This window comes from Calonectris borealis, chromosome 16 (genome assembly GCF_964195595.1).
Source record: "Calonectris borealis chromosome 16, bCalBor7.hap1.2, whole genome shotgun sequence".
In the NCBI taxonomy this organism is placed as follows: domain Eukaryota; kingdom Metazoa; phylum Chordata; class Aves; order Procellariiformes; family Procellariidae; genus Calonectris; species Calonectris borealis.
Window position 1 is genome coordinate 14,110,146 of NC_134327.1, and position 17,539 is coordinate 14,127,684.

The 17,539-nt window shown below is 48.4% G+C and overlaps 4 protein-coding genes across 5 annotated transcripts; 2 read left to right on the forward strand and 2 right to left on the reverse strand.

The window, feature by feature from the left end:
- Positions 1 to 13: 13 nt before the first annotated feature.
- BUD31 (BUD31 spliceosome associated protein) lies at positions 14 to 2,366 on the forward strand. Of its 2 annotated transcripts, none has more exons than XM_075165381.1 (5): positions 14 to 120; positions 504 to 674; positions 1,232 to 1,354; positions 1,597 to 1,763; positions 2,101 to 2,366. In XM_075165381.1, exons 2-5 carry the CDS (start codon positions 581 to 583, stop codon positions 2,149 to 2,151), a joined length of 435 nt encoding a protein of 144 aa, XP_075021482.1. In that variant the 5' UTR covers positions 14 to 120; positions 504 to 580; the 3' UTR covers positions 2,152 to 2,366. The 2 variants fall into 2 exon arrangements, with proteins under 2 accessions (XP_075021482.1, XP_075021483.1); XM_075165382.1 differs by having other exon boundaries at positions 39 to 120; positions 494 to 674.
- A 509-nt stretch (positions 2,367 to 2,875) lies between these two features.
- Positions 2,876 to 7,520, reverse strand: PTCD1 (pentatricopeptide repeat domain 1). The gene is made up of 8 exons (XM_075165378.1): positions 6,994 to 7,520; positions 6,614 to 6,754; positions 6,193 to 6,411; positions 5,473 to 5,574; positions 4,337 to 5,092; positions 3,974 to 4,090; positions 3,446 to 3,628; positions 2,876 to 3,222 (listed from the first exon to the last, which is right to left on the reverse strand). Exons 1-8 carry the CDS (start codon positions 7,432 to 7,434, stop codon positions 3,043 to 3,045), a joined length of 2,139 nt encoding a protein of 712 aa, XP_075021479.1. The 5' UTR covers positions 7,435 to 7,520; the 3' UTR covers positions 2,876 to 3,042.
- Positions 7,521 to 7,630: 110 nt separating this feature from the next.
- Positions 7,631 to 14,621, forward strand: CPSF4 (cleavage and polyadenylation specific factor 4). Its single transcript, XM_075165379.1, has 8 exons — positions 7,631 to 7,909; positions 8,852 to 8,902; positions 9,425 to 9,577; positions 10,366 to 10,461; positions 10,614 to 10,707; positions 11,153 to 11,225; positions 12,101 to 12,193; positions 13,550 to 14,621. The coding sequence occupies exons 1-8, from the start codon at positions 7,807 to 7,809 to the stop codon at positions 13,616 to 13,618; spliced, it is 732 nt and encodes a 243-aa protein (XP_075021480.1). The 5' UTR covers positions 7,631 to 7,806; the 3' UTR covers positions 13,619 to 14,621.
- A 1,075-nt stretch (positions 14,622 to 15,696) lies between these two features.
- On the reverse strand, positions 15,697 to 17,502 carry ATP5MF (ATP synthase membrane subunit f). The gene is made up of 4 exons (XM_075165384.1): positions 17,406 to 17,502; positions 17,211 to 17,318; positions 16,230 to 16,346; positions 15,697 to 15,854 (listed from the first exon to the last, which is right to left on the reverse strand). The coding sequence occupies exons 1-4, from the start codon at positions 17,419 to 17,421 to the stop codon at positions 15,826 to 15,828; spliced, it is 270 nt and encodes an 89-aa protein (XP_075021485.1). The 5' UTR covers positions 17,422 to 17,502; the 3' UTR covers positions 15,697 to 15,825.
- Between the last annotated feature and the right edge of the window lie 37 nt (positions 17,503 to 17,539).

A 17,539-nucleotide genomic window follows, 5' to 3' on the forward strand; every position in this document is an offset into this window, starting at 1 on the left:
TCAGGCAACGCGGCGGGCACCCCACAGGGGCGGGGCCACGGGGCGGCCCGGGTGCGAGAGGCCCCGCGGGTGACGGCGGCGGCGGCGCGACGGCGGAGCGGAAGCTGCGCCCCTCGGCAGGTGAGCGGGACCGCGGGCCGGGGCCTCCCCGCCCCGCCGGCAACGCGGCCCAAGCTCCGGGGGCCGCACTGGGGCTGGCGGGGCCGGGCCGGGCGGCCTCTCCTGGGTTTTCAGTGGGCGCTGAGGGAGGTTGTTTCGGGGTAGCCCGGAGTGGGGGAGGGGCGGCTGTCGTCTCACTTCGCTGAGGAGAAAAAATGATTTATTGCGGTGAGGCGGATGCAGCGCTCGCCCCAGCGGCCGCGTTGGGCGAGAATTTACCCCTTTCACGATCGCCATAAAGCTCATTTTTATCATCGAAGTGGAAAACGGCAAAGGGGCACAGAAATCTTAGGAGAAATATCTCTGACAACTGTTTTTCTTTCGGTTTTCCCAGTGGTTCTCAGGACTTTGAAGCAGCCGCACGTTTGAGTGCAGGCAAACCCTCGTTTCCTCGCCTTTCGCCTTCCTCGTTTCCAAGGCGATGCCCAAAGTGAAGAGGAGCAGGAAGCCTCCCCCGGACGGCTGGGAGCTGATTGAGCCAACGCTGGATGAGCTGGATCAGAAGATGAGAGAAGGTAAGCGGCAGAGCTGGGTGTTCTCAGGGATGCGTCCCCAAAACAAGCTAATCCTTAACTGCTTCAGGAAGCACAGCTTCCCCTGCGAATATAGATTGACCTTTTTTATCTCTCTACCTCGCAGTGATACTGCAGATTGAGACTGGGCCAGTACTGGTCGCTTTCCTCTGGGTGCACCCCGGTTACAGAGCACAGAGTTTGGGGTACAGTTCAGGGCACTCCACGGCTGAAGCTCGCTCTTGTGCGCCCAGGGACTGGCAGTTCTTGTCCGTGCTGTTGCTCTGGTCTGACAAGGCAGGGCAGCCATGAAGTCACCTGCCATCCCGGCGTAGGTCACGTCATCCCCACTGTCTTTCTTTTTCTATTTTCATTTCCTAAAGGAGCTGTTCCAGGTCCAGTCCCTTTCCTTTGAGTCTTATCCCATTAAGCTCGGTCTTATCTCTGTAATGTATGAAAGTTATGAACGTTCTTGGAACGGTTTATTGCAAGGTGACTAAGGAAATAAGTTGGCCACCTGAAACGGTCAGCTGAAACCTGGTGTTTGTGTTCCCTCCCAGCGGAGACTGAGCCTCACGAAGGGAAGAGGAAGGTGGAATCCCTTTGGCCTATCTTCAGAATTCATCACCAGAAAACACGCTACATCTTTGATCTCTTCTATAAAAGAAAAGCTATCAGCAGAGGTGAGGAACGCAAATGCTTTACCCTGGGCACGGCAAAACAGAAGGGAGTAAGATGTCCGCCTGCGGATGCGCCTGAATTGGGGTGTTGGTGGGAAGGGTGAGGTTTCTGGGGAGGGAAGATGGAGGGAAGGCTGGCGGCTGCCTGGCTTAAACTGCTGATCAGTACAGCTAGAGTAACTCCTGATAGTGAGACTTCTAACACTTCCCGGGAGCTACTTGTGATGGTGTCTGCTCCTCTACAGAGCTCTACGAATACTGCATCAAGGAAGGATACGCTGACAAAAACCTGATTGCGAAGTGGAAGAAACAGGGTTACGAGAACCTGTGCTGCCTGCGGTGTATCCAGACGCGGGACACCAACTTTGGAACCAACTGCATCTGCAGGGTCCCCAAAAGCAAGCTGGAAGTGGTAAGGGTTTTCAGCTTGTTCCTCTATTTGCCTGGACCCTTGCAGTACCCAGTCTAACTCCTGCCAGGTCAGGGACAGCAGAGGAGGTGCTGTTCTTTTGGGTAATTTCCTCTGGTTCTAACATTTTCTATCTTTGCTGGTAGAGTTGGTATCTAGTTGGTTCTAAAGTTACTGTCAGCTTTGGCATGCAGTCGTGTAAACTCATTGAAGTATGGGAAACAACAGAAAACTAGACGGTAGAAACCCTTCCCACACAGACCCGTTCTTGAGGCCCGAGCCTGCGGGTCTGTGCTGACCGCAGCTTGGCTGAAATACCCTCCTCCTGTTTCTTTTCCAGGGGAGAATCATTGAATGCACTCACTGCGGATGCAGAGGCTGTTCTGGGTGAAGCCTTTAGCCATAAGACTACTTTTTGGACTCTGAGGGATATCATCCTACACAATGGACTATTGCTGCAGTTATAGCCACCTTCTGTGTGATTGGGTATTTCTGTATAGCAATTAAACCAGCAGCATATTCATCTGGATCATATATACAATGGTGGTTGTTTTGGAGTAGGTTGTTGTGTAGCCATTTATTTTAAAATAAAGTCTGCCTTCTTGAGAGAGCGGTGCGATCTTCTGCCAAAACATTTCTCTGCCCCTCTTCTCCTGTTGGATGTGTTTTGGTTGGTTTGTTTTAAGGTTGCTCTGCATACTGTGAGGTGTTCTAAATGTGGGTTGTTTTTTACCTAGCTTTTTCCCTTTTTCTTAAATAATGGAATTTAAAACGCGGTGTGGAAAGGAAATAATACAGTTCTCAAAACTCCAGTTGTGATTTAAGCTCTTCCCTGATCTTGTGTAGAATGAAGCTAAATTTCACTGGAACTCTTTGCTCAGGTCTATAACCTGGAATTAGCACATAGATCCGCTCAGGAATGCCAGCAGTCTATAGAGACTTACAGGTCACACGTTAAGTGCCCAGATACACACACAACACAGGAAAGAGACAAAACTAGCACTAAGCTAAACCACTCTTAAATCTGATTTTGCTTCTCCCTTGTTTAGCACAGGGCTTGTTAAACCACAGCCTGTCTAATCCTCTGCAGTTTAAGGAAATTCCCTGAAAATGTATTTGCTTCTCCTTAAAACAAAGGACAAGTCTTTTATTATGTCATTATCGCAAGAAATACGAAGTTCATGGACATACGAAGCAGCTTTACTACAAGACGGTTTAAGGGAGCAAGTTCCAAGTTCTTCCAGCACAAGGAAGATGCAGGACTTCAGCGTCCTGCTCGCTGCTACTTCTGCCCCGGCTGCTCCAGCACAGCCTCTTCCTTATCGTCATCTACCGCACGTTTCGCTGTTCTGTATTTTTCCCAGGGGTGAGGGGTCTCCTCTCCTGCCATTACTTTTAACCACCGATAGTAGTAGCCGCGGAAACCATCAATTTTCTCCAGGTATGGGTTCTTTGACTTATACTGCAAACAGAATTCCAACAAAACAAGTTTCTATTAGAAGAGAGCTCACTTCAATACCAGCACGCAATAGCTACAAGCTCCTACTAAAGAAACGGCTATCAAGTAATTGTCAGCCAGATCAGACAAAGCCGAAGGAAAAAGGCTTGGGCAGACATCTACGTTTCCCCTGCTTGTTGGTGTCCTTCGTGATGCCTTCGCACTCTGACCGGTCGTGGCTACTTACCCTGTCAAATTTCGGAGGGTACTGTGCTGCGAACTCCAGCTGGCGTATGATAACCTCATTGGGAGGCACCTGGTTATTCCTCATGTCTCGCAGGATCTCTGTGAGGTACCTGTAATCCAGCTGCCGCACCGCGGCGGCAATGAGGGTGCTGTAGATATGCTTGTTGGGAGTTATTCCAGACCTCTAGAAACAAGAAACGCTACAGTTAAACTCATTTATCTGCCGACTAGCGCAGGGCTTGTAGAAGGAAGAGGCACACAGGCACTTCATACGCAAGGAGTGAGGCTCTCGCTCTGGAACCTGTGTAGCGGCATCTACAGTGCCAGCACCCCCCTTCCCGTGAGCCCTCTCCTACCCCAGCGCAGGTACAGGACAGACCACCTGAGCCGGCACCCGCTCTAGGGTTGTGTGGTTTTGGAGTGAGAACACAACCACTCACCACGGAAACCTCAGCAGCTCTTTTTAGAAGCATTAACGCTTCAGTTGGCCTCCTCCTGCAGCTCGAACCCCAAGCAGCGAGTTTATTACCTTCAAATCTGAGAGTAACTGCAGTCCATCCTTTTCTTGGTGGCAAGCAATTGCCAAGTTACAAAACGTCTGGAGGTTAGGCGACAGTCCCCTCTTCACTAGAGCTGGCAGCACGCTCTGCAAGATACAAGTGTTGACATCAGTTTCCAAAAAGTCTCACTCTAGCTCTCCAGAGAGCTGAAGGTGCTGGAACAGAACCCACAACTACTTAGAAGTTAACCTGAGCGCTGGTTTGTGGAAAACAGTGTGAGATTCTTGGTTTCTATTGCCGATAGAGAAACAGGTCTCACAGCGAAACACAGGTAACACCAGAGACCCGAGACAAGGAGATGGTGACAGGGCTGATTCTGAGTTTTTCCTCACCTTTGCTCCTTCTAGGTCTCCCTGTTTACTTTTCTTCCTTATTAAAGTGTTAAAGAAGGTCACATCTACTTTCACTTTATGCTCATCTAGGAGCACCAGCAAAGAGGACTCCGAGGGGCTTTGGGGTTTCACCAGCTCAGCCAGTAACGTAAATGTTTTAATGCTGGGTTCTGCATTGTCCTCTTTCATTTTATTCAAGAAGCCCTCCACGTCCCCCATCAAAGCCAGTCTATCGGACGGTGTGGTCACTGTCCCCAAGGAAACCACGGCTGCATCGGGCATCCTGGAATCCAGCAAGTTGGGCAGGTTGCAGAAACGCAGCTTCTGGCTTAGGTGTGCTTGTTCCTGCTCCATCTCGTTCTGGCCTCTCCTCATCAACGCTCCAGTCCTGCCGTGAGCTACGCTGGGGCTCTCGAGAGCAGCTGGTTCTGTTTCAGCCCGATTCGCGTCTTTATTTTGTTGCCGGATCAGTTCTTCAGGCTGCACCGAACTCTCATGAAATAATTGCTTTTCCATAGCTTCCACATCCAGCTGGACAGCAGCTGCACTCTCTGATCCCTTCTTCTTCTGATTTTTCACCTTTTCCTTCTGCCTCCCGGGTGCAAGCTTTAGCTGCGAGGTCTCATGGGTGGGTCTGAGCAGGAGGCCAGAAGCCACGACAGGATCGCCTATTCCACAGTCTCTCGCAGCACGCAGCATCAAATTGTAAGTGTGGCTATCGGCCTTTATTCCAAGTTTAGTCATTTGTTTCCAAACCTGAAAACAGGAGGGTGAACACCAGATGTACGCGATATTAAATAACAGGAGCATTTCTAGCAGATCGTAAGCGTATCTACCTGCCCGCTGTTACGGTATCTACTTGCAGAAAAGGAGCAAGTTTACAGCATGACGAGGTGAGATGCCACCGGGCAGTGAACAGCCACCTCGAGCTTGTACAGTCCTCCGGGATCATCCGGGGCAGTTTGCCAGGGTACGAGGCCTCCTGACGGAGGCCTGGTTTACAGAACTTCCCCTAGGAGGAGCTGACCTCCTCCTGTTTCATCAGCTCTGAGCAACCTGCTGCCTTCTGCGCATTCAAGTGGCGAGTTACAATACAGAAGCACTTTTTCCTCCCCAGGTAGTATATGAAGACAAACCTGTAAGGCGTATCGGAAGCCATTTTCGCTGTCCTTTATGCAGCTCATGAGAAGGAAGCTGAAGGTCTCGGCTGTGAGAACATGGCCCTTATGCACAATTTCCTAAAAGAGCAGAGAAAACATTAAACATCCCAGCTACCCAAACAGCCTGTCCCGGCTGGCTGTGAAGCTCATATACCGCTGTTGTCTTCTGGGCATACAGCAGCAACAAAGCAGAGGGTGAGCTCCCAGTGCTGCGAGCAGAACGATCACTCCAAGAGAAAAAGAGCCCTGGAACGCCTGCACACAGATCCTAGCTTCTCCCTGATGGGAGCTACAAGGAATTTGAGGGCAGGAACAGCAATCCTTTTAGCTACTCCCAGACTGGCCCTTCTGAGAAGAGCTGCTGTAAGAGCTTTAAAAGGAACTAGGTATCAGTTTATGCGTCTTCAAAATGAGGGATGGAGGCAGGCACAGTAGCTGCGAACCCCACAAAACACAACTGACCAGAGTGTAAAGCCAACCTCTGTTTAAGGCTGGTTTTTTGCCTTTTTATGGACTTAATGTTTGGTATGTACCAAGATGATTTTATTGTTGGAGACCAAGGATCAATGAAATACAAACACGTGATCTGTAATCACCTCTGCTGGAAGTGAAATAAAAAAGCCTGTGCAATATGGCAACTTCAGGAGCTTTAACCAGAGCAGACTACACTTAATACAAGAAACGTCATGTCTTTACCTTCAGCACATCAAAGCACATCCTGAGATCTGAGCACAGGGCACAGACCTTCAGCAGCGCGTGGTAGGTGATCAGGTTCAGCTCTTCATTTTTGCTCTTTAGCTGCTGCCGTAATTTGAGAGCACTCTGCAGGCCTGAGTCTTTCCACGGCGATTCGGCACAGGCGTTGAACAGGGCGGTGTAAGTGGCCACGGTGGGAGTTAAGCCTCGTTTTTTCATCTGAGGGAAGAGGAGAAGAATCGGAACTGGCTTTTTAGGAAAGGACTTCCAGAATTTCATAACTTGTTTTTAAGAGTTTCAGGCTAAGAAGATGCAAACACTAACTCAGAGGCATTTTGGAGACAAAGTAACGTGACCAAATACTTGAAACAGTTTTAGCTTAGAAAACCTGATGAAGGTTTGAGAGGGAACGTAAACCTACATCATTGTAGAGCCTGAACGCCTTCTTCACGTAGCCAACCCTGCCACAGCCACCAATTAGAACAGTGTAATTGCTTTCTTCTGGCCGCACACGCTCTTCCTTCAGCATCTGCACCTCAAACAGCTCCAGAGCCTCTGCCAGCTACAGGGAAGAGGAAAATCCATGATGAGGCAGCAACAGAATCAATTACAATGGATATTAATATACGCAGCTGTGGGCAGGTTGTGGTAGAAGTCCTACAGAGCATGGGATTCCTCACAAATCCTTATTTTACTTCTTTCTGTAAAGATACTAAGACGATACAGATGGGACAGAGTTGCAGAGTTCCATCTTTCATCAACGCTATTAAAAACCAAATAAGTGAAGAGCTGGGAACAAACCTTGTCATCCTTGATGAGGGCCTTGCATTTTAAGAAGTACCAGTACGGGGTGTTCTTAGGGCCGCGTCGAGGTTTTCTTTCCCGTTCTTCCTCTCCCTCTTCTTGAAGCTTTAAATCCTGAAAGCGTGATGTGGTTTTGTGGTAATATTTTCTGGAAGAAAATTTATCAGACAGCGTCCCGAACTCCACGCCTTCATCCTCCTCCTCCTCCCCGGCAGCCCCAGCGCAGCTGCCAGCGTCGGTCTCTCTCAGGCCGCTACCGGGCAGCTCGCAGGACGCCCGTGACGAGCTGAACGGCCTCCAGCCCGGCAGCGGCCCCCGGCCTGCGGGCGGGAGCAGGCGCGGCGCCTTCCCGGGCTGCTCGGGGGCTGCCCACCGCCCCCGCGGGAGAGCGGAGGAGGCCCACCGGCACGGCGAGGCCAGGAGCCGCGCGGCCCTCATGCCGTGCCCGCGGCCACCGGGAGGGCGGCGGAGCGGGGAACTGCCCCGCGCCCGCTCCGCTCACCTCAGCCGCGGCGCCTGCGCGGCCGGAAGGGGCGGGACCGGTGCGGACCGACGCGCTCTGATTGGCGGAGGCTGTGTGCGCGCGCGCGCTGGCCGCTGGGCGGCGGGGTCAGAGGTTGCTCCCGGCATTCCGCGGGCGGGCGGCGCGGGGCGGCGAGGTGCTGCCGCCGCCGCCTCCCCTCTCCTCAGGCGCTGCCGGCGCGGAGCGGAGCGGGGCGGGCCGGGCCTGCCCGGGCCCGCCCGCCCGCTGCCACCACCGCCACCATACCCCCCCTTCCTTCCCGCTGCCGCCGCCCCCCAGCCGCCACCATGCAGGAGCTCATCGCCAGCGTGGACCACATCAAGTTCGACCTGGAACTGGCCGTGGAGCAGCAGCTGGGGGCGCAGCCGTTGCCCTTCCCCGGCATGGACAGTGCGTGCGGGCACCGGGCGCTGCGCGGCTCTCTCCTCCCCGGGGTGCTCCAGGCCGGCCCTTGGCCCCTGTCCCCGGGGCTGTCCGCGGGGCTGGGGCCCGGCTTGGCGGGGGGCGGGGGTGGGAGGTTTCCGGGGATCTGAGCGCCTTGCTCAGGTCTTACCCTCAGATCCCCTCAACTCCTGCTTTCTCTGTGAGACTTCTGTCTCAATCCGGACGTTTTTCTTTCCTACTTAGCGAAAGCTGTAGTTAGTACCCCGCCAGGCTGGAAAATGAAAGTTGAGGCGTTACCGTGAATAAACATCACTTTCCTGCACTGTACTTTATTTTTTTTTTCCATTCCGTTTTGATAGATGAGGCATTTTGATGGCAGGGAGACTTCATCTTTAGGTATATCTGTGGCCTGGTCTCTAAACCTTTTCCTTCAGTCTGATAATCTGACACGGGTAGTGTTGGGAGACTCGTAGTTTGCTGAAATTTTCTGGCCAGGCTACTAAACTTGTGTTTTCATTTTGTTGAATGTTGTGATACCTGATGGTCAGGATTAGCAAGGGATAACACACTAATGGTTGTTTCAGGCTGTTCTGGTCAAAAAATATGAGACTGTTGTTGCCAGAACTGTAAATACAAGGTTCGCTGACATGATTGACTTAACAGCAGAGGAAAACCCAGTCAATAAAACCTAAATATCTGAAAAGCAAAACAAGCACCACCAAACCTCTGCAAATTCCCCTTGGAGTCCCCCAAGAAGAATCCAGATATTTGTGAGGGCCAGACTTGAACAAAGAACTTAGTTGGGAAAGTAAATTCCCCAAACCAAAACGCTGCTTTTCTTTTGATGTTGAGGACCAGGTTGTCTTTCTGGGGAAGGAAATATTTTAAAAGTTGTTAAAACTTCTAAACTTTTTTAAAATTAATTATGTTTCTTTGTTCTCTCCACAGAATCAGGCGCAGCTGTCTGTGAATTTTTTTTAAAGGCGGCATGTGGAAAAGGCAAGTAATATTTCCAATACAGTTATACTCATGGGGGTGGAGGGGGGAAACTAGATTTTCTAGTGCTGTCTGCAATACTCTTGGTTTTTTTGTGAAGATGAGGGGATAACCTAGGTAGAGAATAAAACTGAAGGATGTTGGAATAACTGCAGTAATTGTGAAATAATGGTATTTTTTAAGAAGTTGGGAGGTGAATAAGCAAAGCTACTGGTAAAGGAAGGCTTGAACTTACCACAAGCAGACCTTGCTGTGGATGTGCCTGTATTAGTTACTGTGGTTCGTGGTTGCTAGGATTAAGAGCTGGAGACTACGTTGCTTAGCTCGTTAGAGGTTAACATCAGACTTGTCTGGAACTCCCTGTTTTGCCGTTACCACTAAAGGCTAAATTCAGAAGAAAAAGCGATGTCTTCTGAAACCCTTCTTGTAGGGGGAAACGAGGTGTTGCTGTCATCCTGTGCTTTCGTGTGCTGCAGATTTTAATTGTTCTTTTTTTTCCCTTCTCCTTGTCCCATCCTTCTGTAGGAGGCATGTGCCCATTCCGACACATCAGTGGGGAAAAGACAGTTGTTTGCAAACACTGGCTACGAGGACTGTGCAAAAAGGGAGACCAGTGCGAGTTTCTGCACGAGTACGACATGACCAAGATGCCCGAGTGTTACTTCTACTCCAAATTTGGTAAGGGGCATTGTAGCTCCTACTGAGCATTCCTTGCTGGCGTGGGAGTCTGGTGAAGAGGATCCTGGTACATCCCTGTCATCCGTCTTCAGAGCATTACAGTTCTTCTGTGTCTGATGCTATTGTTAGATTGTACTTTTTCAGACCTGCTTAGTCCTTCACCTTATTCCCCTAAATTTGTGACGTATTGTAGATGTCTTCTCTCTCAAGAGCTTGTCCCTTGGGGGAAGAGGGGGGAAGTTCAAGTTTTTACTGGGTTTTATGCCTTATGTTCTGTTTTGGGTATGAGATGAATAGGATGAGCAGTTGGTCTTTGCATGACTCTTATTTTGGGGAGTTGATGAGTAGCAGAGGGTATGGGGGTGCAAAACTTTTATGCACTTGCTTTCCAGCTCTGGAGATCTGGACATAATGAGGCAACTTGCTGTCAGAAACTTACAGTCTTGTAGGTTTCCTTGGATTGAGGTTAGTGCGCAATTTGTAGTTTCTCCACACTTCTGGTGCACTAAATGTTTGGGTTTTGTTATCATGACTGCTCTTTCAAATTTAGTTTCCGCATTGTTTTTAAAAGCACACATAAATAATCCAGTCTGGTAGAACTTGACTCACCAGGGGTGAGTCCTTGGTGTTCTTCATCCAGGTTAAGGCAGGCAGTAAGACTGTTGTGCCTGAACTTATAAATGTTGGTAACAGCTTTGTGGGACCTACATGATCCAGGTAATGTTTTGGGATTCACTTGATCTCGAACCTGCACAATTGACTAAGAAGTGTGTTTGCCTTTGGTACAGGGGAATGCAGTAACAAAGAATGTCCATTCTTGCACATTGACCCGGAGTCTAAGATCAAAGACTGTCCCTGGTATGACAGAGGCTTCTGTAAACATGGTATGTATGTCGCACAGTTGCTGCTTCTGTGGCTATAAATCAAGGGTAGGGTGTTGCTATTCTTTCTTTGCATGATCTGCTTGTCTACCTGCTACTGCTGAGTGCTCGGGTACGTATATGTGGAACGTGAACTGCTGAGCTTTGTGTTGCAGGTCCCCTCTGCAGGCACCGACACACTCGAAGAGTGATTTGTGTGAATTACCTAGTAGGATTCTGTCCAGAGGGGCCTACCTGTAAATTCATGCAGTGAGTATGCTTCCAGGCTTGTCCTGTAATCTTGTGTTTCCCGTGCATTCCGGTGTATGTCAATGGGGGTGCTCCAGTGCTTCCCAGTGGCTCTGGAGATTCGGCCAACGTTTAGTTTGTTGTACCGATTTGAGGATATGGGGCAGGGCCTCTTCAGGGAGTTACCAGTAAGACTCTGGAGTGGTGATCAGATGCCATCAGTGCAGTGGGTTTATATTCCAGAAGACTTCACAGGTAGAGGGATATTCTACATACTGAATTGTCATTTTTGTATACGTAATTCCTGAGCATCAGAATGCAAAGAGAAGTGGGGAGGGCTGTTTCCTGTAAGCCAGATTTAATTGACTGAATGTTTGTTTCGCTTTTTGGAGTTACTTGACTGAGCTGATGGTAAAATGTTGGCATATGATTTGAGAATCAATTTTCTTGTTTCCATCTAAACCAGCCCTCGGTTTGAACTGCCAATGGGAACCACAGAGCAACCGCCACTGCCTCAGCCGACACAAACACAGCAAAAGGTACACAATTCCCCTGCCTCCCCTACGCACCCACCCTCGAAACATTTCCTACCGTGCGTTAAAAGCGGGTATATTGTCTAGTGGTCAGAACTGGATACCTGGGCTCTTGGATCTGGCTCACTGGAAAGCCTTGGAGAAATACTCACTGAATGAGGGAAAACCTTTCCTGTTTTACAACAGGTCTTAATTACAATTCTCAAATCCTAATAAACCGCAAAGCACTGTCCCTTCTCTCTCCTCCTCCCAGCCCTCTAATGTCCACCATCTAATCACAATGGACTGCTGCTGCCTTCATCCTGGGACTGTGGTGTTTTGCTTTGTTTTGTTTCTCCCCTCGCCTTCGTTAACCTTTTCAGTCATTAGTACTGTCCTCCAGCTCAGAGGCCAGCAGTGGCCGTTCTGTTGCTTGGGGCACTGCCTGGCAGGGAGGGTGCTATGCCAGAATTAAGCAGTGAGCAACCCTGAGCGCCGTTGTAGTGATGAAAGCCCTACAATTGCTCCAACTTTACATGGAGTTCTAGTCACAGAACACTCCCACATTACATAGAAGCACATCATACGTGGTTGTGCAGCAGTCTGCCAGTTTTTGTAATCTGCGTGACATCTCTCAGTGATGGCAATGATATTTTAGCAGCCTAAACCTACTCTCTAAATCTGCTTTCCAGAGAAAAGCAGGATCACTGGGCTTTGTAAGCCTCGGTGCTTGATTTCTTCTGTGTGGTGCTCCAGCTGGCAGAGCACCCACACACAGATTTGGAGGAAAATTGATCATTTGATATATGGGGTGCTCTTTTCCCTTCTTAACAAAATAACAACCATAAAGGTCTTTATCCTCGATGCACTTAACGAGTCAGAACTCTTCTCCTAACCAACAGAGGACCCCCCAAGTCATCGGAGTCATGCAGTCTCAAAATAACAACACTGGGAACAGAGGACCCCGGCCGTTGGAGCAGGTCACCTGCTACAAGGTAATTCAGGGGGCAGGGAGGAGGAGAGAAAGCAGAGGGTGCTAGATTTAAGAAGTACAGAGTGCATGTCACCTGGACTACGTCATGCTGCTTTGCGGCTGGTTGCTTGTCACGGGCAAAGGAACGGACTGTTGTGGTGAGGGGTGTTGGTCCTGCAAAAGGTTTTTTCACAGTGTGAACAGGTTCCCGAAATGGGCGCTCCGCTCACCAGACACTGCGTTTTGCGCATGGGTAGAGCTGTGGGAATTAGCGTTGAGTTCTGAGGCCTCCAGGTCGCTGGTTTGCCAGCTCACGGCCTTGCTGTGACAATTAAGGCTGCTGTAGGACAGACTTTGCTCGTTTGCTAATAAACAGGAAGCCCTACCACAATGGCAGTTAAAGGAAACTGATGAACTGTACATTTCATGTACAGTTTTGTCTCAAAGTTAATTTGCTTATACTTGGTGATTGTAGAAAGATTTTTCTTCTCCCCTGTGAACATGGAAGGTCCTTGCAAGTAACAGAAATTGAACATGCAAAGACTGTTCAGTATTTCAGCTGTAAATGCACACCGTCACTGTCAAACCAAGGAATGAGCTATTTACCTTGGTTGCTCGCTGAAGAGCACCAGTAAAATTTGACACAATTGAGGATCCATCTCTGGTTATTTTTCCACAAAAGCCCCAGCCCTAGCCACCAGAAAAGGGCAAAGAATCTTCCTGTCCCATCAGCTTGGACAGTTACATCGTTGTATATGCCAACTTCTGTGCTTGTTTGGGTAAAAATTATTATGATTGGACAGGGATATTAAGTAGCTGAATCCATTTCACTGAAAACCTTTAATAGCTGCTTATTATTTTAGCTGCAAGTAAATTGCATATCTGGAGAATGCTGTAGCATCAGATACTGGCATTCTCTGGACTTGAATAGCTTCAAGGTGCAAAGTCATGAATCTCTTGTTCAGATGCACTTTTCTCCATCTAATTCAGGATAGCCGATCAGGAGAGTCCCCATGTATCTCTGATGTAGTGCACATCAGATGGAGTAGTCTTGGAAGCCTCAAAATTGAAATTCTCCTTGTGTGTTATAGCCCTTTGCTGTTTGTAGCGGTGTGCTGAGAGCTCTCTCCTTTGTAGTGTGTTATCATAACATGGCATCAGGTTGTTTCCAGCACAGAAGCAGCTTTTGCTCCAAGGCATAGAAATAGCCCATAAATCATGTCCCTTGTGACATCATGTTTCACTTCACCTGCTAAATGCCGCATCTTCCATATGCGGAGAAGCTTCCAAATCAGAACAGTTGCCGGCTACCTTAATAACGGCAGCTAGAGGAGAAGAGCTGTAACTGTGTAATAACTCCTCTCTCTTTCTCTTTTAGTGTGGTGAAAAAGGTCATTATGCCAACAGATGCACCAAAGGACATCTGGCCTTTCTCAGTGGACAATGAAAGAGCAGAACGAAGAGTGCAAGGGAGCTATTAACACTGAGAAAAGGTTTCTGCCTAGCACTATGTCTTGAACTATTAATCAGGTTGTTTTTTAATGCCATTACTGAAAGAACTGGTCAGAGGCTGGCTGCTGCTAAGCAACGTTTTTGTAATTGTCCACAAGTTTTTTTTATGTTTTAACCTTTTTAAAATAGATTTTGGCCTCCGCCTATTTTCATTGAGCCCTGCTGAAAGGTAGATCTAAAAGCCAATAGATATGCAAACCCCTCACCGGTGCAGCGCTCTACGTAAACGCATCTTATGCCAGTGTTTCTTTAAAGTGTTTTCCTTCTGCCACTTCTCTTTGGAGAACCTGCAGCGTTTCAGCCCTCCCTGTGGAAGCAGGAAGACTGACTGGGAAAACTAATACTTGAAATGCCTTCCCTTCAGTGAGGAAGCAGGGATTCTGCTGTCCTGTAGCTCTTAAAAGCAAAGTCGTGTTCCCAGGTCCAGCCTGTTGTAGTCGGTAAGCTTGTCCTGGTGGCTGACTTAACGCATCACGTACATCAGGCTGTAAAATTCTCATCCACTTGCTTTGTTTCTGTGCTTCTTGCTTTACTGAAGGTTAGAAATTAATCTTCTGGGTGAGAACCAATCAAGGGGAGAATAAATTGGCATCTCTGTGGTTAGCCAAACAATGAGGAACAGGGATTGTAGGAAAACCGCGTCTGTGCTTATTTTTCATTTGCAAAAAGCAAGGAGGGAAATGAACACGGCTTGAAGAGTAGGAATAGAAGAGCCTTGTCTCGGCGCCCCATCGTCCAGCTCGCACTGAGCAGGTATTTCCATAGCCTAGAGACGACCAAGAAGTGGAGATGTGTATTCTTATGGAACACTGCTTTTAAAAGTGGTAGAGCATTCTTCTGAAAGCAATTTTTGCAAGCCAAAACCCAGTCATTTTGTGAGAAGACTATTTCAAAAGGGCCAATGATAAAATGTGAATTAAAAAAAAATTGCACCTACAGTATGAGCCTTATTGATTCTAACCCATCTCTCATTCGCTGACTGCCTTTATACTTTGTTTTTATTGAAATGTACTGATGGAAAAAGCTGGCTGTGAATTTATCTTTTTTTAAGAACAAGGTAGTATGACTAGATTAAGGGAAGTGACCGGAGCCTATGTTGGTTTGAATGACTGCGGTTATTTCACCGTGGAGAGTCGGAGTCAGTCAAAATAGGAGTTTCAAGCCTAAGTGACTGTAGTATGACAGACCATCAGACACTTCTTGTGCCCCCAAGGCTGAACAGCGGCCAAGCTGCGAGATGCATTAGCTGTGTGTAACTAGGCGCATGGAAAGGGAACTGCAACGCTTCGGTGTCTGGCTAAGGCGTTTATGGTCTTCACTACCTGAACAGACGTTTTCCAAAACTGAAAGCCTTCCTCTTACCACTGAAGCTCTTGAGATTCTTCATGTCCCATAAGAAGTGGTCTTCATTCTCCCTCCTATTCAGGAAAGGATACTGCAGGTTCTGGATGCAGTTCCCAGCATCCCAGGTCGTGCTGTGACGGCAGGATGCACTTGCCGAGGGGCGCACGGGGGGTCGTCGGCTGGGGCCAAACCCACAGGTGCTCCGTTAAGCTGCAGTTATGCACATAGTGTCTCCTGTTAAACTTCTCACCACTGCATTTAAGTTAAGAAGCGAAGTTTTCTGTTATTTTAACTTCACGGACCTTTGTTACATTAAAGGTCTTTTAAGTTTATACGCATTCAGAATAACCTTCCAGCTTCTTTTAGTAATGAGAATCAGAAACACATGGCCACAGCAACAAGCCTCTTAAAGCTCAGATACTGTTCTTTCAAATCAAAATATTATATCCTTTCAGCTAGTTCTCCAACCTGTACATAATGGCCATTAAGAAGCAATCCAATGCTTTTTACTTTTATCAAATAGGAATCAATTGTCATAGTTTCCCCAGTTCATAATGCAACCCAAGTAGCAGATGCGTTCCCAAACACCTCTGAATTTACCCTTGTCTAAGAAGACAAACGCACTTGCACAGTACAATTACCAAGTCAGTTATGAGAGTGTCAGCTCAGTAAGTTTAAAGTGTATGCACTTTATTATTGGTCATAATAGTACAGATTTTAATATGAATAGTTCTGATGTCTTCTGTCAGGGTAACTGTTCCAGTAGCCAAGTCTGTTCAAGAGCTGCACCTTCACGCTTCAGTGGTACTTCCTGTGGCGGTCGTGCTCTGCATCATTCAAAGTAAAGCAAGTTAATTTTACTGAAGTCACAAAAAAAACCCCACCACACCTGAAATTACAGAAAAGAAAGCACTCTCAAAAAATCTGAGCGTGTAGTTTCTAAGTACTGTCAGGTCAGACAGGCAACAAGATCTATGCTTTCTTCATTACCAAGAAAATACTGGCCATCTGCTAACTTACTAAAAGCGTTCAAGTTCTCTATAGCTAGAAGTCCGCTTGCCCATAGTCCTGGATCCAAGCAGAAGTGGTTAGCACAGTCTTTCATTTTATTTCTAAAAGCAGCAGCTGATTAATTGTTTTTATTGCCCCAAGCAATCTTCCAAGCTGCACTATACACATCCAGCCATACTGCTTTTACTTACTCAGGTGACTGTAGCTCCAGATGTAGCTGACAACAACATAACCAGCAAGCACCATGGAGATACCACCGAGGCCCCCTTTCCTGACATTGATATATTTATTGTAGTATCTGTCGTAACCTGTGTAGGAGAAAAGTTTTCATAGCAGCCAGATGAGTTGCATATTTTTCTGTGTCAGAAAGAAGCAGCCTGGTTTCACAGAACTTCAGGAAATTGTTTCTAATGAAACATCTGAGGGTCTCAGAAGCAAGTCTGAGAGAAGGCAACCTGTGTGTTAGTTAAGCCAGGAGAACTCAAGTTAATAGCCCTAAGCCTTAAAAAAAAAGGAAAAAAAAAAAAGCCATTTCTCATTTTTCCCTAAACATTATTGTGACTTTCATGAGCTCAAGCTGCTTTGGAATTTTCTAATTCTTTCATACCAGTGTATATATGTTATGTAGATGCTTTGCATTTGATACTTTGTGTTTAAATCTACCTGAATGCCATATCTGTATCTATAGCAAAGGACATCAGTCAGAACTTTTGCCAAGCAATCTATAAAAGCCCTGTGTACTTTCTTATCATCTTTAGGGATCAATTGCATTTTTTTTTTTAATTTACTTGTGACGTTGGAAAACCTCAAGATTTTCAGCAATTAGCTTCAGGAGTCAGGTCACCGTATTTCCTCTTTATACAAGAAGGAATACTGAAAACAAACCTCTGGCAGATAAAGCCCATACGAGAAACAAATTCACAGACGGGAGAACAAGGTGCTACAGGAGGCACTGTTTCAGGAAAGCAAAAATCGCCGAGGCACCCCCTGCACCGCCGGATCCCCCCGCCGCAGCCAGCACCCTCCAGCAGCCACAGATGCTTGTGCACTGATCTGCCCAGCTCCGGCAGGAGAAGGGATTCACACCTTCCAGCTCCTCGCCGGCCGAGGGGTGTGGAGCTGTTTCCGCAGGGCGGGCAGCCCCGCCGCGGGCCCCCCTCAGCCCGCCTCACCTCTTCGCACGGCCCCCACGATGCCGCCGGGGGTGAAGTCTCTCATGGCCAGCCAGGTGGGCAGCTGGCCCAGCTTCACGTCCAGCAGCTTCATGTCCTTGAGGGGAACTGCGGCACAGAGAGAGACACAGCCCGGTCAGAGGGGAGAGGGGAAGGGAGGGAGCCGCGGTCACCTTGGCGGCCCGCCGCACTCACCCGGCGGCTGCGCCATCTTGCCGCTGCTGCTGTGCGCCGCCGCGGGGGAAGCCGGGAAGGGTCGGAGGCGCCGCTGAGGCTCACGGGAGGAAGGTCAGGCGGGAACCCGGATGTTGGGGCGGGTGGCGAAGGGC

Coding starts and splice junctions, on each gene's coding strand:
- CPSF4 (XM_075165379.1), top strand. CDS start 7,807: ATGCAGGAGCTCATCGCCAGCGTGGACCACATCAAGTTCGACCTGGAA. Junction 7,910..8,851: donor GCCCTTCCCCGGCATGGACA/GTGCGTGCGGGC, acceptor TTCTCTCCACAG/AATCAGGCGCAGCTGTCTGT. Junction 12,194..13,549: donor AGCAGGTCACCTGCTACAAG/GTAATTCAGGGG, acceptor TTTCTCTTTTAG/TGTGGTGAAAAAGGTCATTA.
- PTCD1 (XM_075165378.1), bottom strand. CDS start 7,434: ATGAGGGCCGCGCGGCTCCTGGCCTCGCCGTGCCGGTGGGCCTCCTCC. Junction 6,412..6,613: donor CGTTCAGGCTCTACAATGAT/GTAGGTTTACGT, acceptor CTCTTCCCTCAG/ATGAAAAAACGAGGCTTAAC. Junction 3,223..3,445: donor ACCCTCCGAAATTTGACAGG/GTAAGTAGCCAC, acceptor TTCTGTTTGCAG/TATAAGTCAAAGAACCCATA.
- ATP5MF (XM_075165384.1), bottom strand. Junction 16,347..17,210: donor CGTGGGGGCCGTGCGAAGAG/GTGAGGCGGGCT, acceptor TCTCCTACACAG/GTTACGACAGATACTACAAT. Junction 15,855..16,229: donor CTGGAGCTACAGTCACCTGA/GTAAGTAAAAGC, acceptor TGAATGATGCAG/AGCACGACCGCCACAGGAAG.
- BUD31 (XM_075165381.1), top strand. CDS start 581: ATGCCCAAAGTGAAGAGGAGCAGGAAGCCTCCCCCGGACGGCTGGGAG. Junction 675..1,231: donor GGATCAGAAGATGAGAGAAG/GTAAGCGGCAGA, acceptor GTTCCCTCCCAG/CGGAGACTGAGCCTCACGAA. Junction 1,764..2,100: donor CCAAAAGCAAGCTGGAAGTG/GTAAGGGTTTTC, acceptor TTTCTTTTCCAG/GGGAGAATCATTGAATGCAC.